Raw genomic sequence first — 26707 nt, 5'->3', positions numbered from 1 at the left:
CTCTCCTGTGGCCGCAGAGGCCACCAAGGCAGCCCAAGGAAGGGAGCTCTGAGGCCCTCGCCTCCCAGCACCCGGCCTTGTGGCAGCTCCAGCAGGACTGCCACACTTCGTATTGAGCACGTCGTTTTTATTCACTTTTTAGTGAAATAAAAACTTCAGGTGTAAAATTCAGATGAGTTCACTAAAAATTTAAATAATAAAAAAAGACCTAGTGCTACACTGCTTGAGAAAACCTTGTCTTTCTCTCATTTTCTCTATAGGACAGCGCTCACAGCATGTTTCTGGTGACCTGTCCTTAAATTGAAGACTTCAGCATGATGGTGACAGCACCACAGACGGATGAGGGAGTGGATATGAAGTCGTCATGGAAATGGGGACAGTGAAAATCGTTGGGGCGTCACATGGAGGGAAACGGGGGCCCTCGAGGCTGCAGGCATGAAGGTACCTGCCGCACTGGCAGGTCCACATGCACGCACAGCGTCCCCTCCCCACACACGGCATCGGGGCCCCAGCTGGTCAGTTACAGGAGAACAACATGCCCCGAGCTCTGGGAGGGGCTGGGCTCACCCGCATTTTGTTGTTGACCAGGTCGAGGACGGCATTGTAGGGGATCCTGTCCAGGGGAAGATTGGCCAGCCATTCCTGCAGCGTCTCCAACAGCCTTCTGACGGGCGGCCGGCCGGGGAACAGCTGAGGGAGGAAGGACCACACTTAAAGACGCTCAGGGCGTGGCAGTCCCAGGGGTAGAGGCCAGGCCCTGCCCTGACACCGACAAGTGGGGCTGGTGGGGGAAATGTCTCCACCAGTCCAGGGCCTTCACCTAGAACTGGGGTAGGGGGAACGCAGAGGGGAACCAGGCTTCCGGCCGACACCTTCCAGGAAGCTGAGCCAGAGCCCCCTTCCTCCAGCCTTTCTTCGGCGTCTTGCCCACCCGTCCAGCACCGTGCCGACAGCCACTCTTCCTCACGCCAGGCAGCCACTTCACAACGACAGGACGTGCCACAGCATGCCCTCTTTCTCATGCTCTCAAGGGCTTTATAGTCCTTTCTGAACTCACAGCCTATTGTTCCATGTTCCTCCTGGTCATTTATGCTAACCCGCCGGCCGCACAGACTCACGCCCTCCACCTCCTGCCTGTGCCGTCTCTGACTGTGAAACTACTTGGAAAAGGTGTGCACGCCCCTGAGGTCTTTATGCACAAATGTGCAATCTGCTGGCTTGCTGAATTCCATGCTCTGCTAGCCATGCAGCTGGCCGCACCGCAGAGGCCTGGACAAGCATCGAGCTCAATGATCCCATGCTACCGTGGACTTTCTGGAAGGAACTTCGATTAGGTGTTGCCTATTAAGTGTGCAAAATGAAGGCTGCTGAAAGCTCTTAAAAACCTGAGCTGGGGCTGGCTCCATGGCTGAGAGGTTAAGTTCGCGCGCTCCACTTGGGCAGCCCAGGGTTTCACTGGTTCGGATGCTGGGCGCAGACACAGCACCGCTCATCAAGCCGCACTAAGGGGACGTCCCACACAGCACAACCCAAAGGGCCTACAACTAGAGTATACAACAGTGTGCCGGGCTGCTTTGGGGATAAGAAGAAAGGAGAAAAAAAAAAGAGACAACGACTGGCAACAGATTTTAGCTCAGGCGCCAATCTTTAAAAAAACAACAAAAAAAACCTGAGCTAAAACCTTACTAATGAGAATGCTAAAACAAACAGCAGAAACATCACATTTTCAACCCTGTAACATCTTTTCTTTCCTACACAGGCTACAAAGTACCTTTATCAACCTCCCAGCACTTTATTTTTACCAGCATTTAATTCAAAGTTTAGGTAAACTTTGGAAAAATCACTAAGTCATCCAGACTCACAGAGCCCTGTGGCACATGGGTAAACCCGCGGCGTCCCCAGCTGAGATGACGGTAGAGCAGAGAGAGCCTGCGTGGAGCACACGGCTCCCAATTACTCCCAGCTGGCGACGTGTGCAGCCTGGGGACAGATGAGCAGGGCACTTTCTTAAAGGAATGAGGGCAGCTGGAGATTTCTGAACTCCGACGGCACAAGGGGTGAAAACCTGTCTAGACGATTTTCATCTCTTCATTTGAAATATATTATGCGACTCATTATTCCTTTAAACATAAATCCTATCTCCCTCATTTTCTTCAAAAATCATACTATAGAAGTAAACTCTGACTATCCAAAATGCTGAAAATGAATGACTGTATCAGGCACCTTACTTTTGGCAAGAGAAATCTTTTTTCTTTTTTTCTTTTTAAAGATTGGCGCCTGAGCTAACACCTGTTGCCAATCTTCTTTTTCCTTCTTCTCCCCAAAGCCCCGCAGTACATAGTTGTATATTCTAGATGTAGGTCCTGCTAGTTCTGCCATGTGGGACGCCGCCTCAGCATGGCCTGATGAGTGGTGCCAGGTCCACGCCCAGGATCTGAACCGGCAAAACCCCAGGCCACTAAAGTAGAGTGCGCAAACCCAACCACTCAGCCATGGGGCCGGCCCCAAGAGAAATCTTTTAATTAAGCTTCCCTATCTTTTAAATAACAAGTCATTCAGGTCTCAGCATTATAAGCGAGGCAACTGAAGGAAATATTTCTCCTGTGGCCAGCAGCAGGAGCAAAGGGCCCAGTTGCCAGGCTACTGCGACCGACAGGCACGGGGCAGGCCTAGGGGCTGGGCTATCCCAGAAGTCAGAGAGCAGAAGGGCCTACTGGGGCCACGAGGACAAAGGCTCAGGTCTGTCCCCAGGGAAGAGGGATGGCCTCCTGCTTCCTGCTGCTCTGTACAACGTAAGAATTCTGGGCCAAGAAAAAGACAAGCCCTGGATTTTAGCCCCGGAGCTAAGAGTTCGTGGCGGGAATGTGACCCCAACAGCCTCTCATCTCTAAGCTTTAGCCAGCACACGAGCCATCCACCTTCTCCCTCTGCTCGTAAAGGTGGAAGTGCCAGCCCAGCCCACTCACGAGCTCCTGGCCAACACAACAGACTCCAGGTGACAACGACAGCTGCCACAGCTGCCTCCCTCCCTAACCCGCTGCACCCCGAGGGAGCTGTCTGTGCAGCCTCTCTTCCACCCACACTCAGCCAGGCCATCGGCACATGCCCATCACACCGCGCCGAGTCAAACTGCTTCCAACCCTGTGCTGTCCCCGGACAGTCCTGCCCTCCCCTGAGGACGGCAGCGCCTCCTGCCTTCCCAACAGGTGCCAGATGCCGGGCCTCTGCTCCACTCTACCCCCACCGAGCAGGGACCTTTGTGCCCCCACATCCCAGGGCTCAGAGCAGGGTCAGGCGGCCAGCATGCGTTTGTAACTGAGCCGAATGAGCCCACAGGCCAACCCTGCCAAGGGGAGGAGCGCATCCCCTGACCGAGTCGGCTAGCTCCCAGCAGGCGGGCGGGCAAACCTCCCTGGCCGCCGCTCCGCAGAGCAGAGCACCACAGCCCGCTCAGAGCCCACGCACCTTGGCGGCGACGGTGACGAAGTCCTTGAGCGTGTTCAGCTCGGCCCCGGCCAGGGCCTTGTGCGCGGCCAGCTCTACACGCAGCAGGTAGTGCAGCCCCGACTCGAGGTCTGCCGTGTACAGTTTCGACCTAAGATGAAACGTTATGGAGTCAGCTGAAAACCCCCTTTCTCTTCGTGTAAATACCCTCCTTTTTGCCTCTACCCCCGCGGGACCCCACTCCCCACAGCGAGGCAACATCGAAGACTCCTGAATGGCCAAGAGTTGGGTGGTGGCTTCCAAAAGTATCTGCCCCTGCCCATGAGCCGTGCCTGCAGCCCTCTGCATCCGTGCCCCGATGCCCCGTCCCTCCCGGGGCAGCTCAGTCCAAGAGGAATACTTGCCTGTCAAATTCTCTCCAAACCACAATTTCAGAATTTTCTTCCTCGCTTGGCTTTTCAGGCAACGAAAGTGATTTTTTCCTCACATCTGGCAACGACTTCAAATAAGAGGAAAAAAATGACCGGAGAGGCTTCGCGCTACGAGAAAGGGGAGGGCAAGGGGGGCTCAGAGCCACTCCAGGGTCCCGGGCCACCTCCGCAGGGGTCCGGACGAGGCACAAAGTCACCCTGGCACCTGCGTCACCAGGCTGAGAAGAGCCCTCCCTCCAGGATTTAGGGAAGTTACTCAGACCGTCCCCCATTCATTCTGCGACATTTATGACAGGTATCGTGGGCAGGGGGGCGGGACAGGAGCAAAGTCCAGGGCTCAGGGAGCTGGCCTTCCACCTGAGAAGGTGAGACAAACCCACAAGGAACCACTGAGTTACAGCTGTAAGAAGTACTAGGATTCATTTTTGCTCAGGGGACATTAGGATGGTTTGTAAAGCTGGTTTGAGCCTCTGCCAGTATCAGCTTTATTCAAACTGTGGATTTGAACATGCCTAAGAGCCTTCGTCCACAGTCTGCCAGCTCTGAGTGGGACATCTGGAAGTCGGGGCTGGGGGAAGAGGCGGGGGCACCCTGACGGCCCTGGTCAGGTCCCCAGAGCGCTGCCGTATGGCCCCTTAACGAGGCAGGGGCGCGCTCTGAGGACACGTAAGGGCCCTTCCTGCACACTCCCAGTGTAGCTCGCGGGTCGTTGAAAGTGTCCAGAGCTCATTCTCACTCCCAGAGAGGAAGCAGCAGTGGTGTTGGGGAGACACCAACATCGTGTGCTAAGAAGTTGTACAGATGACAACTTTAACATAAAACAAGAATTTTTCTTCAAAACAAAACAGCAACGTGCTCAGGGAAGCCCTGTCAAGGACCATCCGTGCTGTGGGCCTGGCATGGGCTGCCTCTGCTGCAGGCCCGAGGGCGTGGTGTGCTGGCCCAGGTGCCTTGAGAGCCCTAACGAACTCTGCCGCAGAGTGTGACACAGGTGACCCAGCTCCACAGAGGCCTCCTGGCCTGCCCTCAAGTTCTGTCTGTCTTTTAAGAACAGTGCCTAAGAAATGGGGACATGTTTGAGGCTTTGGGGCAGGGTGCCCTTGGTGCCCCAGTTAAACTTTCCAGAAGCTGAAATAGAAGCCCAGGGAGGGAGGAAACTGGTCTGTCTTCTCACTGCTGTGTTCCCAGCAGATGGTGACTCATCAAGAACTGCTGAGCAAACAGTCTGAGTTCACATGGGGCCTCCAGGCAGTGGGACCACCCGGGCAGACAGGTGGGCCCAGGGCGGACACCATGGGCTTCAGGCCCTGACCTTCTCATCTGTTCGCTTTTCCCAACCTTTACCCAAGCTGTGTACTTTTCAGTCCGCATCCAGTGCAGAGGCAAACGGTGTCTGCTGGCCTTAGCAAGGAGAGCAGAACGCAAGGGGCCTAGAGCCAGAGCCCACTCGGCCTCGCCTCTCACTCTGGAGAAAGGGAAGGAGCGCGCCAGGCTGCTCCGAAGAACAGACTAGGCCAGCGTCCAGCCCAGGTGAGGCCCTACATGCTGAAGGGTTTCCCGGATCCCACCAGGGGTCGCAAATGCTCTGTGAGCCCAACTACACTTACACGTTAGCTAATCCGTGCGACCCGTTTGGGTAAATCAAGTAGCAGGAAGGGACGGAAGGAACACCAAGTTTGTCGAGAAAGGCTTTATCCGCACTCAGCGCCCTCTTCACCACGATGTTCTCGTAAGGAATCAGGTCCAAAATCACCTGGACGAGAAGTAACATCACCCGCTCCATGGATGGCAATGTTCTCAGGAATAGCAGTCACAAAAGGACAAAAGGAGCATGCCTACAGAAATTAGAACACCGTCATCTGGAACAAACCTGCAATCGTCTCCTCTATAAGCCAGACCATCATTTATATCTTAATCTTTATTGCACTTTAAGGCAATGCTGAGACACATGCCGCAGGCAGAAACTATAATCTCAGCAATCGTAGAGACTAGCAGAGAAAACGTGTGTCAATGAACTTGACTACACTTTTAAGTCAGCACATCCTCCACAAAATTCACACTCATCAAGCGAGTGCATTCACCACCATGTCTCTGTGGGGCCACACCCCTAGCCCTGAGCTTTCCCTTGGCACACATGGCCATGCACCAGGCAGCATGTACCCTGAATTTGGGAAGCTAACAGCAGCCCCCGAGAGCAACACAGCCCTGGTCAGCCAAGCGAAGTGCCAGCAGGCTCCGGGCTGGCCGTTCCTTCCCTCGGGACCTGCCCCTGTCTGGTCCTGCTTAGGCTGAAGGCAGAGTGACAAGGTCTTGGTAGCAGAGGGCCCATAGGAGTGGCATCTCAGGAGCTGGACCAGTATGAAAGATGACCCGCAATCCCTGCACACCACCAAGAAATCAAGCACAGAACCTGCCCTTCCTGACTTCTCTTAGACAGCAACAGAGCCAGCCGTGTCCTGAAGAAGGGCGTTCGCTCACAGTGCAGACCAGGCACAGCAGCCACCAGGACTCTTATGAGCCAGGCTCGAGCGTGGTCAGCCAGAGAAAGCAGCCTGTTGTCACCAGCAAACCTGGATGGTGCTCACACATGCATCCACATCAAAGCTTGCTCACGCGTGTCAGCAAAGCGCCCAGGGGAGCACACTGCCTCCTGAGCTCATGGCAAAAGGGAGGGAGCCGGCGGCTCGGCGCGGAGGAAGCAGTTCCCAAGTTCCCAGAGGGAGGCGCCTCCTCTCCTCTCAGCCAGCCAGCCACGTGTCAGGGAACTCCTCTCACCCATCCCCAGATCCCATCCCTGGATTTTACTGAGAGTTCGCCAAAGGCAAAGGTTTCAGACCCACATGCGAAATGACAGAACAAAGTTCGATGACAGAAACAATGTATTACAGAATCTTGGACTTGGCAAAAAAGTTGAGAGTTCAGAATACAGCAGAGAAAAAATCTTGCTAATAACGCAGAAGCAAGCAAGCATGCCCTCAAGGAAAGACACAGCTTGTCACGAAAAACCAGGGCCCCCCGCCCACACAGAGCCTCCCTCCCAGCCCCACGCCAGGGACGGAGGCATCACTCTGGGGCCTTTCCTGCCTCCCCTCGGAGGCACGCCCCCACTCTCAGTCTTCCCTCTATACCAGCAAATTCACTGAACAGCACGCACCACGATGCCGCGAATTAACGAGAAGGAACGAAACCCAAGCGCACGAGGCAAGGAGAAGCAGCTGCTATGTGGGGGTCTAACTGCAGACCCAACACGCGACTCCCACCACGTGGGCAGACGGGAAAGAAGCCACACGGTACCTCACGGCCAACGTAGGAGCTGTTGCTTTCAAACAAAATCGCCACATAACGCCCATCATGGTTATCAATGAGGGAAAGAACATCACTGGGCCTTTTAACAGAAAAAAAAGAGGCTTTTAGTGCTTTCAAGAACAGTGAGCTGGCCATCATAGACCAGTGCCCATAGCACTTAATGAAAATCTATATTTTACAAAATTAAATTCAACTGGTAAAGTGTCACTGTCTTTACAGAACTACGCACCGAATAGGGTCCAAAGACGGGCAGGCGGGAGGCCTGCGTCTGTCCGTGTGGTTCTGCAGGAAATCGATCATGGTGTGCCGCACCGTCTGCAGCTCTCGGTCAGGCCCTGCAGGGAAGCACGCCACGATCACGGCCGCATCCGCCGCGTGGAGCGCCCACCCACCCAGGGCCCCAGAGGGCATGGCGCGGGCACGCGTCACTCAGGGAACCCCAGCAGGGTGCACCAAGGCCAGGGAGTGCGCAGCAGACAGCGGTGGCTTCACACAACAGGAGACGACAGCCACGAGGGTGGGAACAATTGGGATTTGGGGACACATGGCAATAAGGATGAATCTCACACCCAGCATGGAGACAAAGGGGCCAGACATGCTGCGAGTCCATTTACACTAAGTTCAGAAACGTGCAAACGACCTCTGATGTACGTAGAACAGCTGTCACCCGCGGCTGACGTCTGGACACTGGCTACCCATGGGTTCACGCATGAAAACTCACCAGGTGTGCACGTGTCATGTGTGCACGTCTCCAAATGTCTTTTTTCAATAAAAACAAGTTTACTTAAAAAAAGAAAACTCACCACCGTATTTGCCAAAGAAGGCAAAGACAAAATAAAAATTTTATGAAACTATGACTGTTTGAACTCTTAAAGGAAAGACAGGTAGGATGGCGCTGACGCGAACATGCTGTGGGGGCACAGACCCCATCAGGTGAGCCTTCTAGGCTCCTAAAACCATTTTTACTTTAATTGGTTTATGAGGTGAATCTAAGAGCGTAAAATACAATGCTTATGTCCTTACCTTTAAAATTTTCTCCAGTTGTGAAGTCCTTTGTAAATGCCTTAAAATACTAAGAGAAAACACAGAACAAATAAGAAACAGCCTTGCCTGGTGTCTGTGTAAGTGGTTAATCTTTAAGCAACAAATGACCATCATCTTAAAGACAGTCTTGGTCCACTTCCTCCAGAAAGGTCACCTTAACTGATGACGAACCCTGTTTCTATGTGTCTCTGTGGATATTCGTGTTTCCTACCAGATTTACGAGTGGTGGTTAATACCCGTCAGAATGCTGTTGTTTACATTTTCTGACCAGAGGGTTAGAACCACAAAAGAGGGCGCCCCCCTCCCCCGCCGACTCTGGCGTTAACTGTGTCCAGACGGCCAGCTCGCATAACACAAACCACAAAAGAGGGCGCCCTCCCTGACTCTGGGTTAACTGTGTCCCGACAGCCAGCTCGCAGAACACAAACGGCTCCAGGGGGGGACGCAGACTCTGCCGAGGCCCTCTGAGCACGGGAGCAGGATTTATGCTGATTTACGCTTAAAACCTTCTTCATCAAAACACACATTAAAGACGGCTACAAACGGGGTGAAGACACTCCCAAGCCTCACAACTGAAAGAAGGGAAGCGTCGAGAACACGCAGTCTTCAATAAATCAAAGAAAATACAAACAGCCCCAGAGGAAAACAGGCAAACGACACGAAGAGACATTTCACACATGGGGTGACACACAAGCAACAAACACAGAAGATGTGATCACTATCACGGTCGGCAGGGATGGTTCGTGTGCCCTACGGCCCAGCAGCTGCACTCCAGGCCCGTGCCCACATGGAACTCCAGCCACGGACAACAGGACATGCGCGAGAACGCTCACGGCAGCCAAGCCAGGAGCAGCACAAGTGCCCAGTCAGGACAGGGGACAGGAACCTGTGCTACCATGACATAAGGGGATATCACTCAGCAACTAAAACCAATGAGCCACAGCCACACAACAATGTGGGTGGCCCCTAGCAACGCCCTCGTAAGTGAAAGTGAAGGCCCAAGCATACACACAGCACCGCATCCGGTGCCCAAAGTGGAAAAAGCAAGACAGGAGCACATTCAATGTGATAAAACTCTCGGACAAGTGACGCCGGACTCAGGAGAAGGGTCCCTCTGGTGGGACTGGGGTACCAGGCAGGCCAGTGCACGTGGTCTGTGTGGGTGACAGATGCACAGCTGCCGTGACAACAGTCAATACCCAGCTCAGGGGGCTGGCCCCGTGGCCAGTGGTTAGGTTCACGTGCTCTGCTTTGGTGGCCCAGGGTTTCACTGGTTCAGACCCTGGGTGTGGACATGGCACTGCCCGTCAGGCCATGCTGAGGTGGTGTTCCACATAGCACAACCAGAGAAACTCACAACTACAATATACAACTACAATATACAATATACAACATACAACTACAACATACAATGTACTGGGGAGCTTTGCAGAGAAGAAGGAAAAAAAAACAAACAAAACCCCAGCTCAGCAAGCAGAGTGGGGAACAGGGACACTGCGCCACAGAGCACAGGACTCTGGGGCTGACAGGGCATGGGGGCTGAGAGGTGCATTTTTCCTGAGATGTCCATGTCACCATGATGTGCTCTGTGCAGGCATGTGACCGCACACACGTGCACACACAGATGCATATGTGGTTCTGACTTGCCACAGATCCCACTTTACCCTCTGCCCCCTGGCGGAAGAAACAGGTATAAACCTGTCTGGGGGCAGACCCAGCACACAGGCCGGGCGTCAGAGCGGCACTGGCGGATCAGCGCACGTGCAGAGCACCAAGGGGGCAGCCCCGCACAGGCCACACACGTGGTGGACGCACGGGGTGGGGAGGCCTTAGACCAGGGTTCCAGCGCGGCTCCCCATCACTCCCACACTCACTGACCATGCCGACTGTCACCTCGCTGGGTGTGAGCGGGGCTGCGTGTGTGGACAGTCCCATAGCGACTGACACACCCAACAGGTGGAATGAAGGAGGTGACCCTTTGCAAACAGAAATTCCTATTAAGTTTCAAGAAGCATGCGCAAAATGCTAAAAATGTAGAAATTACATTATGTGGTGAATTTCGACTTAAAAGAAGCCCCTCGTGAAGAAAGGTGGGCACAGATGGCAAAAGGGACAGAGGAAGGAGCCTGCCCAGAGAGGGCAGGATGGCGCTCACCCGGAAGGTGGGGTAGAAGTGGATGTCATAGGCTCGGCACACCTCGTGGTTCTTTTCTTCTGCACAGTCCAGGGCAGCGACGCGGACGGCAGCGGCCCAGTCTGAAAAGCAGAAGCATGGCCTTCAGGGCAGCGGGCACTGGGCTGGCCGGTCCCACCCCAGGCCCGCATCCACGTGAGCCATCAGCCCATGCCTCCCTTCAGGTCATCAATTGAGCCCTTCCAGGCACAGAACATTCCTGAGTCAAGGTGGGGAAGAAAACACAGCTTCAGCCAACAGCATGGATGCGTCTCCAACACTGATGAAAACACAGCAAACTGATTTCTGCTGAACTTGCAAATCGCTCCGCAGCTTCCGAAGCCGCGGTCTCTTAATGAAGGACCTGGTGATGGATGAAGGCACTGGTAACAAGAGGGCTGTCAGCGCTGGCCGGCCCCTCGGCAGGGGCACCAGGGGAGCATGTGCAGATTAATCCGACATGGTCTGGCTGTTTAGCTGGGACGTTCCCACACACTCACTCTCATGAGACTAAGAACTGGCAGCGTCTGACCACTGGTCTTTCAAGTCAAAGACACTGGTGTGTAAAAACACTAGGAAGTGGTTTCCAACACTTTCCCAAGACGCCTCCCACAAACCCTCGAATGCTGTTGCCATTCTTGGGATAGAAAAGGAGCAGTTTCAAATATATATTTTTTCCCCATCTTTAAAGTTTTTATTATGGAAAATTTCCAACATGTTAAAAAAAGAGACAATCAGGGGCTGGCCCCGTGGCCGAGTGGTTAAGTTCGCGCGCTCCGCTGCAGGCGGCCCAGTGTTTCGTCGGTTCGAATCCTGAGCGCGGACATGGCACTGCTCGTCAGACCACGCTGAGGCAGCGTCCCACATGCCACAACTAGAGGAACCCACAACGAAGAATACACAACTATGTACCGGGGGGCTTTGGGGAGAAAAAGGAAAAAATAAAATCTTTAAAAAAATTAAAAAAAAAAAAAAAGAGACAATCATATAACAACCCCCATGTGTCCCTCATCTCAGTATCAACATTGACCAGCCCACAGCAAATCTGGTTTCATCCAAATCCCCACTCACTTCCGGAACTGGCCTGAAGCAGCCCTCAGCCAGCCGGTCACTGCGTCGTCGTCTACGATCTTGTGCCTCTAAAAGACGAGGCCCCTTTCCCAGCGTAGGCACACTACCATTATCAGACCAACACGCTAACAGCAACCAACAGCTAGTCAGGATTCAAATCTCCCTAACGGTCTCCTTTTTGCTTAAACGGTTTGTTTGAATTGGGTCCAAAGAGGGCCTGTTTGTGGCCGCAGGCGGACGCGTGCGCACTTGCTTAGTGAAGAGCTCGGATGCTGTGTCCTGTGGGCCCTCTGCCTGGATTTCCTGTAAATGTTCATCCTTAGATCTACACCTGCGTCCGCTTCTTCTGGGCAGATTGCTTCCCAGGTGGTGCGGCGTGCTTCTGCCTCCGTTCTTACTGACACCCCCCAACGCATTAACTCCTGGAGGCTGCAGGCAGGTGGGGGCGTCTCCTCTCATCCCCGCCTCTCTAACAGATGGGGACGCCTCCGTACAGAGGAACCTTCGCTCACGGGGACCTTGCGGGCCGGTTCACACACGGGAGGTAAGTGAAACCTTACCTTGTCCCTTTAGTCACCGGTTTCAAAGGAAGTGTTTCCCTAACATCCTCCAAAGATGACTACTGAGCTTTTCTCTTTTCCTGGCTCCTCGCCCACAGGGGAACAGCCTAAGGAGGCAGGACAGCCAAGCATCATGGTGGCCTTGGAGAGACACGAACAGCAGAGCACACAGCGTGAGAAAGCAGCCTGGGGGAGGGAGCACTCCAGGGACCAGGCAAGTCCCACTCACCGTCTCCTGCAGCTCAGTGACCTCTGCGTGGGACTCACAACTGTCTGTCACCGTCTCCTTGTGACAATGCCTTGTGTCCCCATACGACACTGGTCTAAACCAGGAATGTGGCTAAAAATCATGTAAAACGAGTTTTCTCTGAGTACTGGCTATGATCTAAAACTTCAGAGGTTATATTAAAAACACGTCTGGAAGGAGAGAGAAAATATTGACCATCACTAGATACTGTACAGATATGAAGGTCTGAATATACATATACCACTTTTGCTTTAAAATGCATGACTTTTCCCTCTGTAATTATAAAAAATACTTACCAGTATTAATATAACGCAAAAGATAAAGTAAAAAAACCCCAAAGCTATGTCTTTTACAATCAATGACCACAGATTGTTCCGCTTACATGGCCTCAGTGAAACCAACTCACGTTCAGAGGCCACTGTAAATGGTTGAAAAACAGTCACAGAAACGTCCTGAATGGCAGCCCCATCTTTCTGGGGTCACGTGCACAGGACTGAGGGAGAACAGCTAACACGCCCCCAGGGGCGCAGCAGACCCACGGGACGTCCTGAATGGCAGCCCCATCTTTCTGGGGTCACGTGCACGGGACGCCCAGCGCTGCGCCTCGCACTTGCACCTTCCGCTCGGACCGCGCCGGCCACTCTGCTGGTGGCCTTTCCGAGCCTGTCCTCTTAGCTTCTCCTTCCATTCACCTCGCCAAAGTGTGTCATTGGTTCCGCCTCTTCCCTGCTCACAAACACACAGCTTCATCGTTTACTAGGAATTTCCAGGACACACTTTGATTTCACGCTTAAAAAAGCACCCTACTGCCCAGAAAGAGTAAGACAGTGAGGCACCGCTGCAAGCTCCAAGCGCCACACTGAGCATGCACCACGACCACAGGGAAAGGACCCAGCAAGCCCGACACAGAGGAAACACTCAGAGACCTTCCTCACGATTGGCTTTGCGGGAGGAACTCACTCAGCCTTACTTCTCTGTTTTTCAGATTTTTCTTAACAAGTATGTGTTATTTATAAAAATAAACGGAAAACATTCTAATCCCCAGGGTACTTGTGCAGACCGTGTGCGACAGGTTGTGCGCTGCCGCCTGCGTGTTCTTTGCTCTCAGTCTCCACCCTTCCTGAGGTGAGGGTGCAAGAAGGCTCCACACAGGGCCCAGCGAAAGATGCTGATGTCCACGGCGCCGTAGGTGCAACGACGCCGGATGAAAATCCGACCAGGCCAGGGCAGGAACAACCACTTTTTAATCACCCTCCTGAGTCTAACACAGCCCTGGAGAAAGGTGGACACGCCAGTTGCAGACGTGGCTGGTAGGAAAGGCTGTCAGTACTGTGTTAACGGCTTCGTCACCCTGGCTGCAGCATCCCAAGCGCTGAGAACCCATCCCAGAGGAACCGGAGGCTCTGGCGGGCTCGCCCACACCTCCGTGCCAGGCCTGGCCCTGCAGCTCCAGATGGGAGCAAGGCCTCGATGCTGCCACGTGGCTCCTATGCCCCAGCTCAGCCACCCCACCACCCCAACGGTGACTTAATAGTCGGCTTTGAGGACAGCACCCCACACACACGGGCCCGGCTCCCAGCACGCGGGTAAAGTCTGCGTCTCCTGGGGCAGCAGCCAGCAGCCCCACCAAATTCACCGTGTTACCGACTCTTTGTGCTGTTCTGTCTTTCCCGCTGGACTTCAAATTCCCCAAGGCCCAGAGATTTGCAAGTTGTTCCCATCTACTGTCCTTCCACAATAAGAAAGTAAGTAAACATTCAAATCAAGATTTAACTATGCGATTCTTAAAATCCTAGCTTTAGCTGGCAGGGGCCTTGGAGGGTGCCGAGCCCTCAGTGAGGCCTGCACGTCTGGAAGTGCGTCCTCGGGCCCTGCGTCAGCCACATGACTCCCCTCCTCATACCCTCCATCTCCCCCTTCCTCACCCTCAAGCCACCGACAGGTCCACACACACTGCTACCCTGAGACCTTCGCAACTGCTCGTCCTTGGGCAGAACACTGCTTTCTGTGACCTGTACTTGGCTGCTTTTTTTTAAAATCAATTTCAACACAAATGTCACCTCCTTAGAGAGACTTCCCTCAAGCCCTACCAGGCACAGTTACAACAGCAAGAAAAGCTCCCACCCGCCTTGCCTCCCAAACAAAGCAAGTTTACAAAGTTTTCTTACCAAGCGAGGCACCGTGGGGATCTGCCTGGTGACAGAGGCAGGATGGCACGGATGAGGAGGCTGAAGCTCGGAGAGCCTGAGGAATCTGCCCCAGGTTCCGCGTCAGCTCGGTGGCTCCAGAGCCTGCCGCCACCATCACAGGCACAGAGCAAACATCAGTAATAGCAGCACGCCCGCCTTGCACTTTTGTCAGTGTTGTGCATGTCTCACCAGAATATTCTCCTCCCTTCACCCTACTACCTCAAATGCAGACTCACCCCTCCTCCAATTCCATCTGCTGCCAAGGCCGCAGCCAAACGTCCACTCCTCTAAACCCTTAGAGCCACGCGTGGACTAAACCAACATGTCACCCGACAACGTCTTCAAAAGGCCTCTGCACGACATTTAGCCTTCTTAAATATATGGGAAATCAATTCTTTGGGAAAACAAATTATCCTTGTATTCCCACCGTATTCTACACCTGCTCTCCTCTAGACCAGGAGCCCTGCCCCAAGGGGCAGGAACGTAGCAGTCAGCATGTGTCCCCTCCTGAGGCAGCCAGCGTTCATGGCACGGAATGCAACAAGACAGCAGAAGAGCAGTCACTTCCTATTCGTGGCACCATTTCTGACCCCCCGGCCAACACGACCCTGTCTTCGCCTCCTTGCATCTTGTTCAGGACTCGATGTTTTAAAAGTACTCTGACCACGCTGTCCCACTTCAGCTTCACATCCAAGCCTGGGACATGGCTGTCACCATCCCTACTTTACAGGTGAGGAAACTGAGCCCAAGGTCCCTACAGGACAAGTGGGGAGGGACCCAATGCTCTGCCTCCTAGCCCTGCCCGCCCGGCTCCCCCAGCCATGACGAGCCATCTGTCCTTGAGCAGTGCCTTCCTTTGACTCCCAGACAGTGAGCAGGAAGGTGGAGGAAACTGCTGGGTGGGCAGCCTTCCTCTCCTTCTATGCCCTCTACTCCTCATTACACTCCTGATCCACGAGGCTGAGCACTGCTTTCCTCACCAATCTCCACACTGGGCGGCCCATGTATAACCGGCAGATCACTCTTTTCCAGCTCACTGTTGACAATACACTAATTCACCGACACCCAGTGGAATGGTGGGAAATTCTTTTCAGTCTGACAAAGGAGATGGTTGGGTGGAGAAACAGGAGGAGTAAAGGCAGGCCGAGGGGTTGGCTGGTTCGGATCCTGGGTAAGGACCTATGCACTGCCTGTCAAGCCATGCTGTGGCAGGTGTCCCATATATAAAGTGGAGGAAGATGGGCAAGGATGCTAGCTCGGAGACAGTCTTCCTCAGCAAAAAGAGAAGGATTGGCAGCAGATGTTAGCTCAGGGCTAATTGTCCTCAAAAAAAAAAAGGAAAAAAAAAAGAGGCAGGCTGAGTCAGGCAAGGAGGGGCTTTGCTAGGGGTGGTCACCAGCACACACCAGCACCCTGGGAGCCTTTCTGGGAGGGAGTCAGTGAGCAACCGCCATTCCTTTGTGTGGACAGGCAGCAGTAAGCTGGGACCAGGCCACCATCCTGAATGGACCCTGATGGCTCTCCACAGTCTCAGAAGCAAGGCCAGTCTCAACACAGTGTGGACGAGCCCCCGCCCCGTGGTCCTGCAGCCTCACTGTGTCCCGCCCGCGCCCACCCCTGATGGCCACTGCGCGTCCTTCCAGACTCTTATTAGGTCACAGCCTGACATCTTCTGGCTTCTGCCTGGACCCCATCCCAACCTCTTTACTGAACTCGTTCCCATTTGCCCTCCAGGGTCTCTGTCTAAACGCCACCTCCTCTGCGCATCTTTCCCAAGTACTAGTCTAGCTTGGTCCCCACCGAGCAAGCTGACCTGGCCCAGCACCGGCAGGCCCATCCTTGTAGATGGACAGCAGGCAGCGCCAGACAACGCGAGGACATCTATCTGCAGGCAGTGTCCATCCCACACCCTGCTCTGCCGCTTACAGGTTTTGAGAAGCTGGGCAACTTATCAGTCTCTCTGCACCTCGGTTGCCCCACCTGTAAAACAGAGATGCCAGATAATTTCTTTCTCCTAAGGGTGCTGTGAGCACAGAGGGGCTCATGGCAAGGTGGGCAAGCATGTGCTGCTAGAACATGTCCTGAGCGCTCGCCACAGCCAGCTCTGGCTGGCAGAGCAGTGGGAACATGCTCATGCAGACCAACGGCAAACTCATGTGACCCTGGGAACTGCTGTCCTACTGGACAGTGACTACTACCAGAGCCCAGAGGAACGAGAAAGGGAAGACAAGTCCAGGTGGAGCCCAGCAAGGTGGGAGGGAGGGCGGCCGTGTGAGCACCTCCAGAGTTTGTGGGCTGTGCCAGTCCCCTCGAGGCTGCAGACCTCAGGAGGGATTCTGTGCTTTGTCCCGAGAGCCACAGCAGCCACTGATCTGCATGGAGAACTCAGAAACATCACGGGGTGATGAGTGAACGACTGCACTGCTCTGACAAACAGCGCAGGGTCATGGCAGCCAGAGCAAGTGCAGAGTGGCTGCCACCCTCCTTCTCATCTCAGTGCCCAGTGACACCCAGGCAGCCTCCTGCGGGGCTCTGGCAGCTACAGAGAGGACGGCCGAGACAGCTTCTCTCCAGGTCAGTCCCCTGCCCAACACGCAGATCCTGGGCGGACAGGAAGGCCCTCACACACCCGCGCCCCACAGTCCTTCCCTGAAACTAACATTTCAACTACCACTCTCTGACCATGGATATTTTGGAGGAAATGGGCACAGATCACCAGCAGAGCAGGAACCTTCTCCCTTGTCCCAAGTCCCTGGGGGTCAGGGCAGGGTGGAGGGCGGCTGACCCATCACATGTCAACCCCCTGACCTCTCTCCCCACACTCTAGCCCACACTGTATGCATCACTCAGCTACTTGCCATGTCCACTTGGCTGTCCCAGGCATCCTTCTCGAAACTCAACGGAAAGAGCCCTCTTGATCCTCCGCCTCCTGCCCTGTGCCCACTCCTGCCCCCCAGAAGCAGGGAGCCAGCTCTCCTCCCTGAGGCCCCAGCCTGGGGGCAGGGAGAGGAGGTGCAGCCTGGGCTCCAGGGAAGTGCACGGTTTTAGCTCAGGTGCCCCTAAGCAGAGGAAGTGAAGACAGTGCAAACTGTTGTCACCAACTCCGGTTTTTCGAAGCTCCTTTGACCTCCCAGGTGTCCGGCGGGTGGACCCTGCCCTCTGAAATAGGGCATGACTGCTGGCAGCTTAAAAATGAAAAAGGAAAAGAAAAACCTTGGTTTTCCCCAGGTTTTAACCAACTGCCTATTCCCATCACAGTGGTGAAAAGAGCCACAGTTGCCATGTGACCTGAAAAAGCAGCAGGCCTCCGCAAGTCTGACGGCGGGGCGTTTCAGGAAAACCGATCCCAGCTCGTGTGCACTTCGACATCTCTGATAAAGAAAACTCTCGGCAAATTTACCAGTATGAGGGCTCCACACTGAGTCCATCCTAAGCCAGCCTCAGGGCATAATTTCCAAAAAGCTAAAGGCAACTCGGACAAACACAGAATGCACAGGCATCACTGGACTGCCGACCAAAGGATGTGGCAGGTGCGCAGGGATTGAGCCCACGGCCAGCAGGAACAGCCCGACCAGGAGACAATGCTGGCCAGCACCCACAGGGCAGGAAGACCCTCACTTTTGGGGCTCCCCGTTTTCCCGGACAGAAGCTGTCCACCAGACAAGGTCTGGGGGTTCACGCGCAGTGTCAGACTCTGCGTCCTGAGTTAACGGCTAAGTACAGTCCAACACAGGCACTTCCCCTGGAAAATCGGCCCTGGGGGAGCCTGTGAAATGACACCCCAACATGACACTGAGAGGACATGTGACCCCCTTTTGGTCCTTTTTTCAATAAGGTTTCTTACAGCAGGATGTAGAGGAAAACTAGCCAGCACCGGGCAGTGACTGGCTCAGGGCAGGAATGTCAGCTGTGCCCTGGATACAGACACGACGGCAACGCTGCAACCCCGCGCTCGGCTCCCGGGGCGCGAGACGCTTCACTCGGCAAGCTTTGGCCAAAGACCATCTATCCAAAAACACAATTCTACCTGGAAAGCAGTCTTTCCTTCTCTGCACAAACCTGCAGATCAACCCCAAAACACCTGAACTGGCTTTAGAAAGACAAGCCTTCTACCCCCACGATCCTCTTCTTCCCCTCACAGGCTGCTGGCCCTGACCTGGTGGAGTGGGGGAGCCGCCTCACCTCTGGCACAGCATCCCGATCCCCGCCGCAGCTGGTGTCTGGCCCTCAGTTCTCCAGGGAGCACAGACGTTTTCCACACGGGAACTAGGTCACAGGGCTCCCTGCTGGAACCACTCCTCCTTCCCGCTGTCCAGGAGGCGTGTGTGCACCCAGCCCACAAGCCTGCGCCCGCCTGCTTCTCCTGCTGCCCAGGCCATCGGAACCACCTCGGTTCGCCACCCTAGGACACAATGACCCTTCACAGTGCTCTGGACTTGGCACAGCCCCGCCTGTCTCAGGCCTTTGCACCGGTTGTCACCTCCATGTGGCGTGCCCCTCCCTCGGCTGCCCCGCCTGCCTAGTCTTCCGAGTCTCAAACGCCGCCCCTCTGAGGTCTTCCTCCACGGCCCTGTGCCAGCCAGCCCAGTCATCCTGTTTATCTTCCTGGGACCTGTCACCTGCAGTCTACCTATCCGTTTGGTTTCTCTTTCTGCTCACCATCTGTTCCTCCCCGTGAAGTCCAGGCTCCACTCAGGAGGGCACTGAGCACAGCACTTGGGCAGGGGAGCACTCAGTGCGCGGTCCACAGCGTGCGGGTACGGACGCAGAGCAGACATCAGAGCCGCTTCCACAGGGAGCACTGACGGACAGTGCCGTGGCTCACTTGAAGCCTGTTGGCCATCCTGGTGGAGGGCATACCGACACTTCACAGGGCCTCTGTCTCTCTGGCAGAAGGCGTACCTGTGCAGGGCGGGGGGCTCCCGAGGGAAGCAGAAGAAGGAGAATTTCGGCGCCAGAAGTCACTATAAGTATCTGGCAGATGGACGGCATTCACAGCAATACAATAGAGAGACAGTCTATTTTATCAAGTAAAATGTGCACCAATTCAAAGTCTAGCTTGAGGGTATGTGCCTCATTCAGCTTGTCCCCTCCCCTCCACCCGCCTTGCCCACCTGTCTGGATCCCACCAGACAAAGGAGAGAAACGCTCAAAACTGAATGCAGACCGCCTGCTTTCCCGCCATCCGCCCCCAGCCAAACACAGGGTGCAGAGTGCCAGCTGGGAGGCGCGCAAGCCTGCGCCCACCAGGGCACCCACGGGGAAGTCAGGCCACGCGCTCCCGAGCCTGCCTATTTTTAGTACCACAGGCTTAAAAACACTTGTGAAATAATTCAGCTTTCATAATGCAGTAGAGTAAAAATCATTTCAAGTTTCCCTGTTAAGTAACTATATTACTTAACCTAACAGGATTAAACCTTTTACCCTTAGTGGTCAGGTTCTAATGAAAAAGTCTATGAAAGTCTGATTTATGGTCAAGCATCAATTAGCACTAAAAAATGATTACAGTACAGATTAGTTAACCTCCTAGGTTTTAAAGAACGCAGCTGGAGTGCAGTGTTTAAGGCCCAGAGCTCCATCGTGGCTTCTCCACCCTCATGAGAACTCAGGGCCATGCCGGTTTTCCGGCCCCACATTCCCTCCCCTGGGGCAGGCCCCTTCCTGGCCGAGCAGAGGTCTTTTTAGATAAGCTCCAAGTTCAAGCCGCAGTGTAGGATGTATAGGCCTGGGCAGAGATTAAGCCACATGCTAACAAGTAGAGCCGGCACCAGTGACTCAGAAGTGACCCAGAGTTGGCCTGAGAGTCCACTGCTCTGTCTCAGCCGCATATGGGAGTCGAGGGCCGGGCCAGAGTCTCAAGGGTCCTTTCATCCTGGGTGTTGGCCGGGGGGTTGTTAAAGTAACGCTGGATTCGGCTGGCAGGCATTCCAGAGTGCTGACGGTAAACAGCAACTCCTGGGCGAGCATCATCTCTTGGAGATAAACACCGAAGCATCGCAGCGGTGTGGCACGAGAAAGGAGGCGCTTGTGAGAACCTCAGTCCCAGCTCGGCTCGAGAGCAGAGGGGGCGCCGGCCACATTACTGACGGGGGTTCGGGGCTTCGTCGCTCAGGGTCCCAAGCTTCAGGCAGCGGTGGTGCTCCTCCCTCCGGACTCGGTCGTCAGGAAGCCTGCGTCTCACAGGGCATCTCAGTGGGGCTGACCACGGCCACCTGGGAGGGGGCACCACAGGCTTCCTGCGCCCGCACTGGGAGGACACCAGCAGCCTGCCTCTTGCCTTCTCTTTTCGCCCTCTCCGAGCCCTGGTGAGCTCCCAGCAGCCCTCCTGGGGCTCTCTGTTCTGCCACACACCTGCAGGCATGCTCAGCAGTCCCTCCTGCTGCCAGCAGCACCCCCGCCCCCTCAGTGCCCTCTTCCTTCTTCTTGCGGGGAATACCAAGTGGTCTAGTGCATCTCCAGGAAGCCGCGGTGTAGCCACATGGACGGAAGGCCGACCAGGTGGTGAATGAAGAGCTCAGTGGGAGGCAAGACAGAGCCGACAGGATGCAGTGGCAGGCACGGAGCGGCCATCTTTGCCTGCAGGCCGTGCCCCCAGCCATGGCCTCCAGAGACACACGGAGTGAGCCACTGGGGCTCTGGAGTTATCCAGCCTGTCACTCAGCTGTGTGACCATGAGTGGATGACTCAGTCTCACTCAGCCTCAGGTGTTACCACTGTGACCCAAATGCGCCAATGCCCCCTTTCAGGCTGCAGGACGGCAGGGTGGGGAAATAAGGCACGTGTTGTACGTAACAGCCGCCAAGTCTCGAGTTCCCCTTTGAGTCTCTCATCTAGAATTGTGGGGCCAATTACAGAAAGTCTGCTCCTGCTTCCCCTGGTGCTCTGCTTCCGAGAGCCAAGCAAGGACAGATACCAAGGCCCCGGTGGCGCTGAGAGGGACCCTCCTTGCGTTGAGGACAGTCTCCGCACGGAGGCCTCAGTGGTGCGGGGTTGCCCTGGGCCACAGGCATCCCAGCTCCCACCGCAGGAGGCGGCGGCACCACAAACTGAGCTAACACCCAGCCCAGGCTTCGATTTCAGGAACACAGCAGGCTCTGCTTTGTCCAGGACGTAGAAGCCACAGGCCTAAGCCAGGTCTACATACACACTGGAACGACATCTGGCCACACCCAACCGCAGACCTTTTGTTTGTTAAGCCAGCTTCTTATAAGGAAAAGCATTCATTTTCAAAATCTTGAAAATGTCAACGAAGAGCTAGAGTTCCATGCAAATCTTTTAGGAAACAAAGGTCCCCCTAAGCTGGAACACAGAGGCCTTGCCGAGCTGGGGACCAGGAGCCCCAGCCTCTGCAGACCACCCCCTCCAGCTTTCTGCTCATTCCAAGCAGATGGAAGAGGCCAGTTAGGAGGTGATGGTGGGGGGCGAGCAAGGAAGCAGCTGCTCAGCTAGCTCAGTGCTCCCCCGCCTGAGGCAATCTCAAGTCAGGGAGCAGAGTCCATACCACAACCACTCACCTTCTAGAAGCCACAGTGGTGCAGGGACTGGGATGGGGTGGGAAAAGGGGAAAGCTGGTGGGACACTCTCCATTCTGAGACGGGTGGGGAGAAGCACCTAAGCGGTCCCAGTCCGAGGTCTGCGTGCCCTGGGGGACTGACAGGACAGCCCAATTCACAGGTGACTGATGGAGACCAAAGTGGTGACCATGTGAGCAACGACTGCACTTAGACTAACCCCCATGGGCGAGCGGCACCCTTTCCCCTGTGGGACGGCCCATGGTGGGGAGCACGGTGGGAGCTGCCACCGACTTCCATGGCGAGGGTGAGGGCAGTTCTTTCCAACGTATTCCACGGGGAGTTTGCTGAAATTAGGCACAGAACGGGTCCTGTGGTCACCAGGTGGGGGGCAAAGGGTTAACCAAGGAGCCCTGTGTGTGGTAGACAAGTGCGAGGGGGGGTCACACGCCACACTTCCCCTTCTTGCAGGTGTCTTGCAGACTTACTGTCCCTGAGAACAACCAAGCTCCAACTTTGGGCCTTGTGCTGACAGGACCCAGGGCCTCATGCCCGGGGTTTTGGACCCAGCAGGCTAGGCTGGGGCCGACAACATACATGTATAACAAGTCCCCAGGTGACTTCACTTTGGGGGCCCCAAACGGGACACTCCCCCCAGTGCAGAGGGCTCTGCCTCCAGGCACAGCCGGTGCTCGGACAGCCCCGCTGGCAGTTTGGCTCTGGGGGCCCTCTGCCTGGGCCCCCACAGCCCCTCCTCCTCTCTCCCCTGCTCCTGGCCCCACTGTCTTCCGGGCCACACCTGTCTTTCACTTTCTGCCATATCTCCCTCAGTCTCAGGCCTGTTCTTCCTGCCTTGACTTGGATTACGTCCAACCCTTTTAAGATAACCTTATTTAGCTAATAGTTAAGTTAATCACACCATTAGGCAAGGATTTCACTAGCTTCCCTTTCAGAAGTAACCTCCTTCCAAGTTCCAGGGCCAACTGCCAAGGCGCTTTACGTGCTGGTCCAACAAGGGAATAGTTTGCAATATTTGAATCTGGTTTACGATTTTTAGACTTCAGAAAAAAATCAAAATGCACACAAAACAGGTGACAAGTGTCTTGCCAGAGCTACCTGTATTTTAATTTACATATCTGTGTTTCTGCCACCAAGTAACAAACAAGAACTAAAACGTTCTCTGTATTATTAAAGTGCTTGCTTGTTCTCAAAGCAACGGCTTAAAAATAAAAACCTACTAAGGTGTGGTCTGTCCATGTCTTAGACTCTGATCTCAGGTCTGAGCAGGGCCCAACACTGGGCACTCAAGGAAACATCAGATCAAAGAACAAACCCTTTAGGAATCAAAAGTTCCCAACACTCCGAGGTAAGATGAGAAGGCATCTTAAAGACAATCACTTACAACTACCCACCAAACCCTATTTAGACTTTTAACAAGTTCACGAACCTGTTTAGATGTGAGACAATCACAACACAGTTGGATATGAGACTTAAAAACCAAGGGGGAGGAAGAGTGCGCGGGAATCTGTTACCCTGTCACCAACTGAAACATATAATTAGAGGTTTGCTCAACATCGGCAAGAGTCCTGCCAAACCTTGGGGACTGGCTCCTACTTCAGAACAACTGACCTCCCATTTACAGCACGGCCAGCTTGCAGGAAGATGCTGCAAATGCCCACTCCCACTACAACTCTGCCCAGAGCAGCTGAATGACTTAGTGACTGCTCAAGAGTCTGCAGCATGAATGAAGTGCCAAACAACGACGAAGCGTGGGAAAACGACCAGCAGTTTGGTGGACGACAGACTTATCAAAGGCTGTCCGTCTATGAACAAGGAACCTCCCAATGGACGCTCTGAGGGTTCTTTTTCAGCTTCTATGGAGAAGTCCGCAGAGTGTGGGCTTGTCTAAGTTGGGGGCTCACTTGGAGTATCCACCATATGGTCAGCCATCCAAAACAGAAGAGGATGAGGAAGAAGGATTTAAAGGGAAAGGGGCCTGGGATTAAAATGGAGATCCTGCAGGCACTGAAACGGAATACTGAGGATGGGGTGTACGCAGGGAACAGCTGGGATAAAGTCCCGGGGGGTTAGACGAAGCTCTTGGGGGCTCAAAACTAGGCGTCTGGAGAGCTGAGCGATATTGGGAGGGCTACTCTGTCCCCCGCGTGGAGTGAGAGCTGGGGGAGAAGGGTTCTTGTCATTCTGACTTGAGACAGATTCCCGGGATCTCACGGGGTTCATATGGGGGTCATCCGGGGCGCCGGCCAGCGGGGGCCGAAGCGGGGTGGTTCTGTAGGGCAGGGGGAAAGGGGCCCGGGAGGCGGAGCCGGAGGGGCGAGTCCCGGGAGCCGCAGGGCCAGGCCCGGCCGGCGAGGGTCGGGGTCCCGCGCAGGGGCGCGCCTCACCTCGCACGTCCCCGGCCAGGGCCCGCCAGGTGGGCGCGTAGCCGATGCAGTGGCCGCACCACGAGGAATAGAACTGCACGAGCCACGCGGTCGAGCTGTTGGCCGTGGCCCCGCGCACGCTGCCGCTGTCCAGCACCCACACGGCGTCCTCGCCCGCGCGGTACAGCCGCGCCGCACCGCCCGCGCCTGGCCCCGCCGCCGCCGCCAGCAGCACGAGTAAAGGGGGCAGCCGTGCGGGCCGCGCCGGCGGCGGGCGCCGCGCTCGGGCCGCCGTCCCCGCCGGGGCTCCCGGGCTGCGCGCCGCCACCTCCGCCGCCGCCCCGGCAGCCGCCATGTTGGGAGTGCCGTGGCGCGCCTGACCTTTCACCCTGGCAACCGCCGTCACTTGCGCCGCGCGCCCGGCCCCGCCCCGAGCGCCTGGCCACGCCTCCTTCCCCGCCCCCGAGCGCCGAGCTCCGCCCCCGCCTCCGAAAGCCTGCTCACGCCTCCAGCCTGGTGCGCAGGAGCCCCTCCAGGCCCCGCCCCCGGACCCGCCCACCCAAGCCCCGCCCCCGCTCCACCCTCCCGGCAGACCCCCTACCCGACCCCGGGGTAGAGTCGCCAGATTCAGCAAATGAAAATATAGGACGCCCAGTTAAATATGAATTTCAGATAAGCAGCCAATCCTTTTTAAGTAAGTGTATCCTGCTAAATTTGCATTTCAGATACGGGACACACTTAGATTTAGAGACAATTCGCCGCTTCTGGGAAATTCACATTGAACTGGGCGTCCTGTGTTTCATCTGGCAACCCCACCTGGAGCTTCAGAGGATCTGCCACCTGACCTTGACTTTTTAATTGGAGATTTTAACTCTTGGAAAATGTAGCAAAACATGCGTGCAAACTCAGATGTGTTAGGTGCTAAATTTTAGGACTTTTAAGTTGACCAGAGCTGATTTCTCTGCAAACCTAGGAAATAAAGGTTCACAAGACTTTTTTGCTAAGTCAACAGGAAACTTGGTTCTTAAATTACTCTTCCTAATCGTTAGGCATATCAAGATTTTCTCTGAACTGTGTGGCCAAAACAAAAAAGGAAGGAAGTGGATTCCAGAGCGATATGAGTCAGCAAGGGTCACCCTGGAAGTTCTGGAAGTTCAAATTCTTTCATTCCAGGGCATGGGGAGCCCCCTCGCTCCTGTGGAGGATTAACTTTTAAATAAGTAGATGATATGATTTAAACTTAAACTAATTTACAGTACTTCCCCCATATCCGCAGAGGACACAACCCCCAGTGGATAAGTGAAACCGCGGATAGTACCTAACTCCATGTATACTGTTTTTTCCTGTACATACATACCTACGATAAAGTTTAACTTATAACTAGGCACGGGTAGAGATTAACAGCAATAATAGTAAAATAGCAATTATAACAATGTACTGTCATAAAAGTTCTGTAAATGTGGTCTCTCTAAGTAGCTTACTGTGCTGTGCTCACCTTTCTTCTTCCTGTGATGATGTGAGAAGACACAGTGCTCGTGCGAGGAGATGAAGTGAGTGAATGACTCTCGTTTTCTAACTGAGGTTGAACACAGATAACAGAAACGGCGCAAAGTGAAGGTGAGGATAAGGGGGCCTGCTGTATACCAATGCACTCTTCTCTCAAAATCTTAGATCTGCTAAGATTGTTTGAGAAGAGGGTTTTGTTGCTGATAAAAGTTAGAAAACCCTGGATCAGAGGATCCAAACCGAAGCGCCCCTGGCTGAGGCCTTGTGCCCTCCCTGTGTCCCGCCTCCCCCCATTCACTGTTCCTGCCTTCCTTCACTAACATTCACTGGACCTCTGCTCCGTGCCAAGCCCTGGAGACTAAGCAGGAGCAAAACCAAGTCCTGGTGCCACTGGGTCTGCATTCCAGGAGAGAGACCCCAAAATAAGTAAATAAGTGAGACGGAGATAAATGCTAGAAAAAGCAGTAAAGCAGGGCAGGGGGAGGGGCTGTTGTACCCAGGGCGGGTAGGGAGGCCTCTCTGAGAAGGTGACCATGGGTGGAGAAGGAGGTGAGAAAAAAGGCAAGCAGACCAGGCTGAGGAACTGCAGGTGCAAAGGTCCTGAGGTAGAAAGGGGTGAGCACATTGGAAGAACAGCTGGAACAGAACGAGCCAAGGCAAGAGAAGAAGGTAGAGAAGCAGCCAAGAGCAAGCTCAGCCCATGGAGGGCCTCACCAGCCAGGCTGCAGACTAGGGCCTTGACTCTGAATGGGATGGTGGCCACAGGAGGATTCTGAGCAGGGACATGGTTATGCCCAGCTGGCTGCCGTGTAGAAGGGGCAGAGGGGAAGCAGGAGACCCT

At 54.7% G+C, this 26707-nt stretch overlaps 1 protein-coding gene across 1 annotated transcript in view; it reads right to left on the bottom strand.

Annotated features, from left to right (window-relative positions):
- The window catches only part of QSOX2 (quiescin sulfhydryl oxidase 2), a 33737-nt gene extending 9000 nt beyond the window's left edge, over positions 1 to 24737 (bottom strand). The window contains exons 1-9 of the mRNA XM_046674253.1: positions 24382 to 24737; positions 10381 to 10481; positions 8205 to 8253; positions 7411 to 7516; positions 7170 to 7260; positions 5483 to 5628; positions 3849 to 3983; positions 3466 to 3595; positions 568 to 690 (exon numbers count right to left, since the gene is read on the bottom strand). Coding sequence (XP_046530209.1) covers positions 568 to 690; positions 3466 to 3595; positions 3849 to 3983; positions 5483 to 5628; positions 7170 to 7260; positions 7411 to 7516; positions 8205 to 8253; positions 10381 to 10481; positions 24382 to 24715 — 1215 coding nt within the window. The 5' untranslated portion in view covers positions 24716 to 24737. The remainder of the gene's footprint in view (positions 1 to 567; positions 691 to 3465; positions 3596 to 3848; positions 3984 to 5482; positions 5629 to 7169; positions 7261 to 7410; positions 7517 to 8204; positions 8254 to 10380; positions 10482 to 24381) is intronic.
- Between the last annotated feature and the right edge of the window lie 1970 nt (positions 24738 to 26707).

This window comes from Equus quagga, chromosome 1 (assembly GCF_021613505.1).
Source record: "Equus quagga isolate Etosha38 chromosome 1, UCLA_HA_Equagga_1.0, whole genome shotgun sequence".
Lineage (NCBI taxonomy): Eukaryota > Metazoa > Chordata > Mammalia > Perissodactyla > Equidae > Equus > Equus quagga.
Note: the sequence above shows the minus strand (reverse complement) of the source record. Positions and strands in the feature narration are given on the sequence as shown.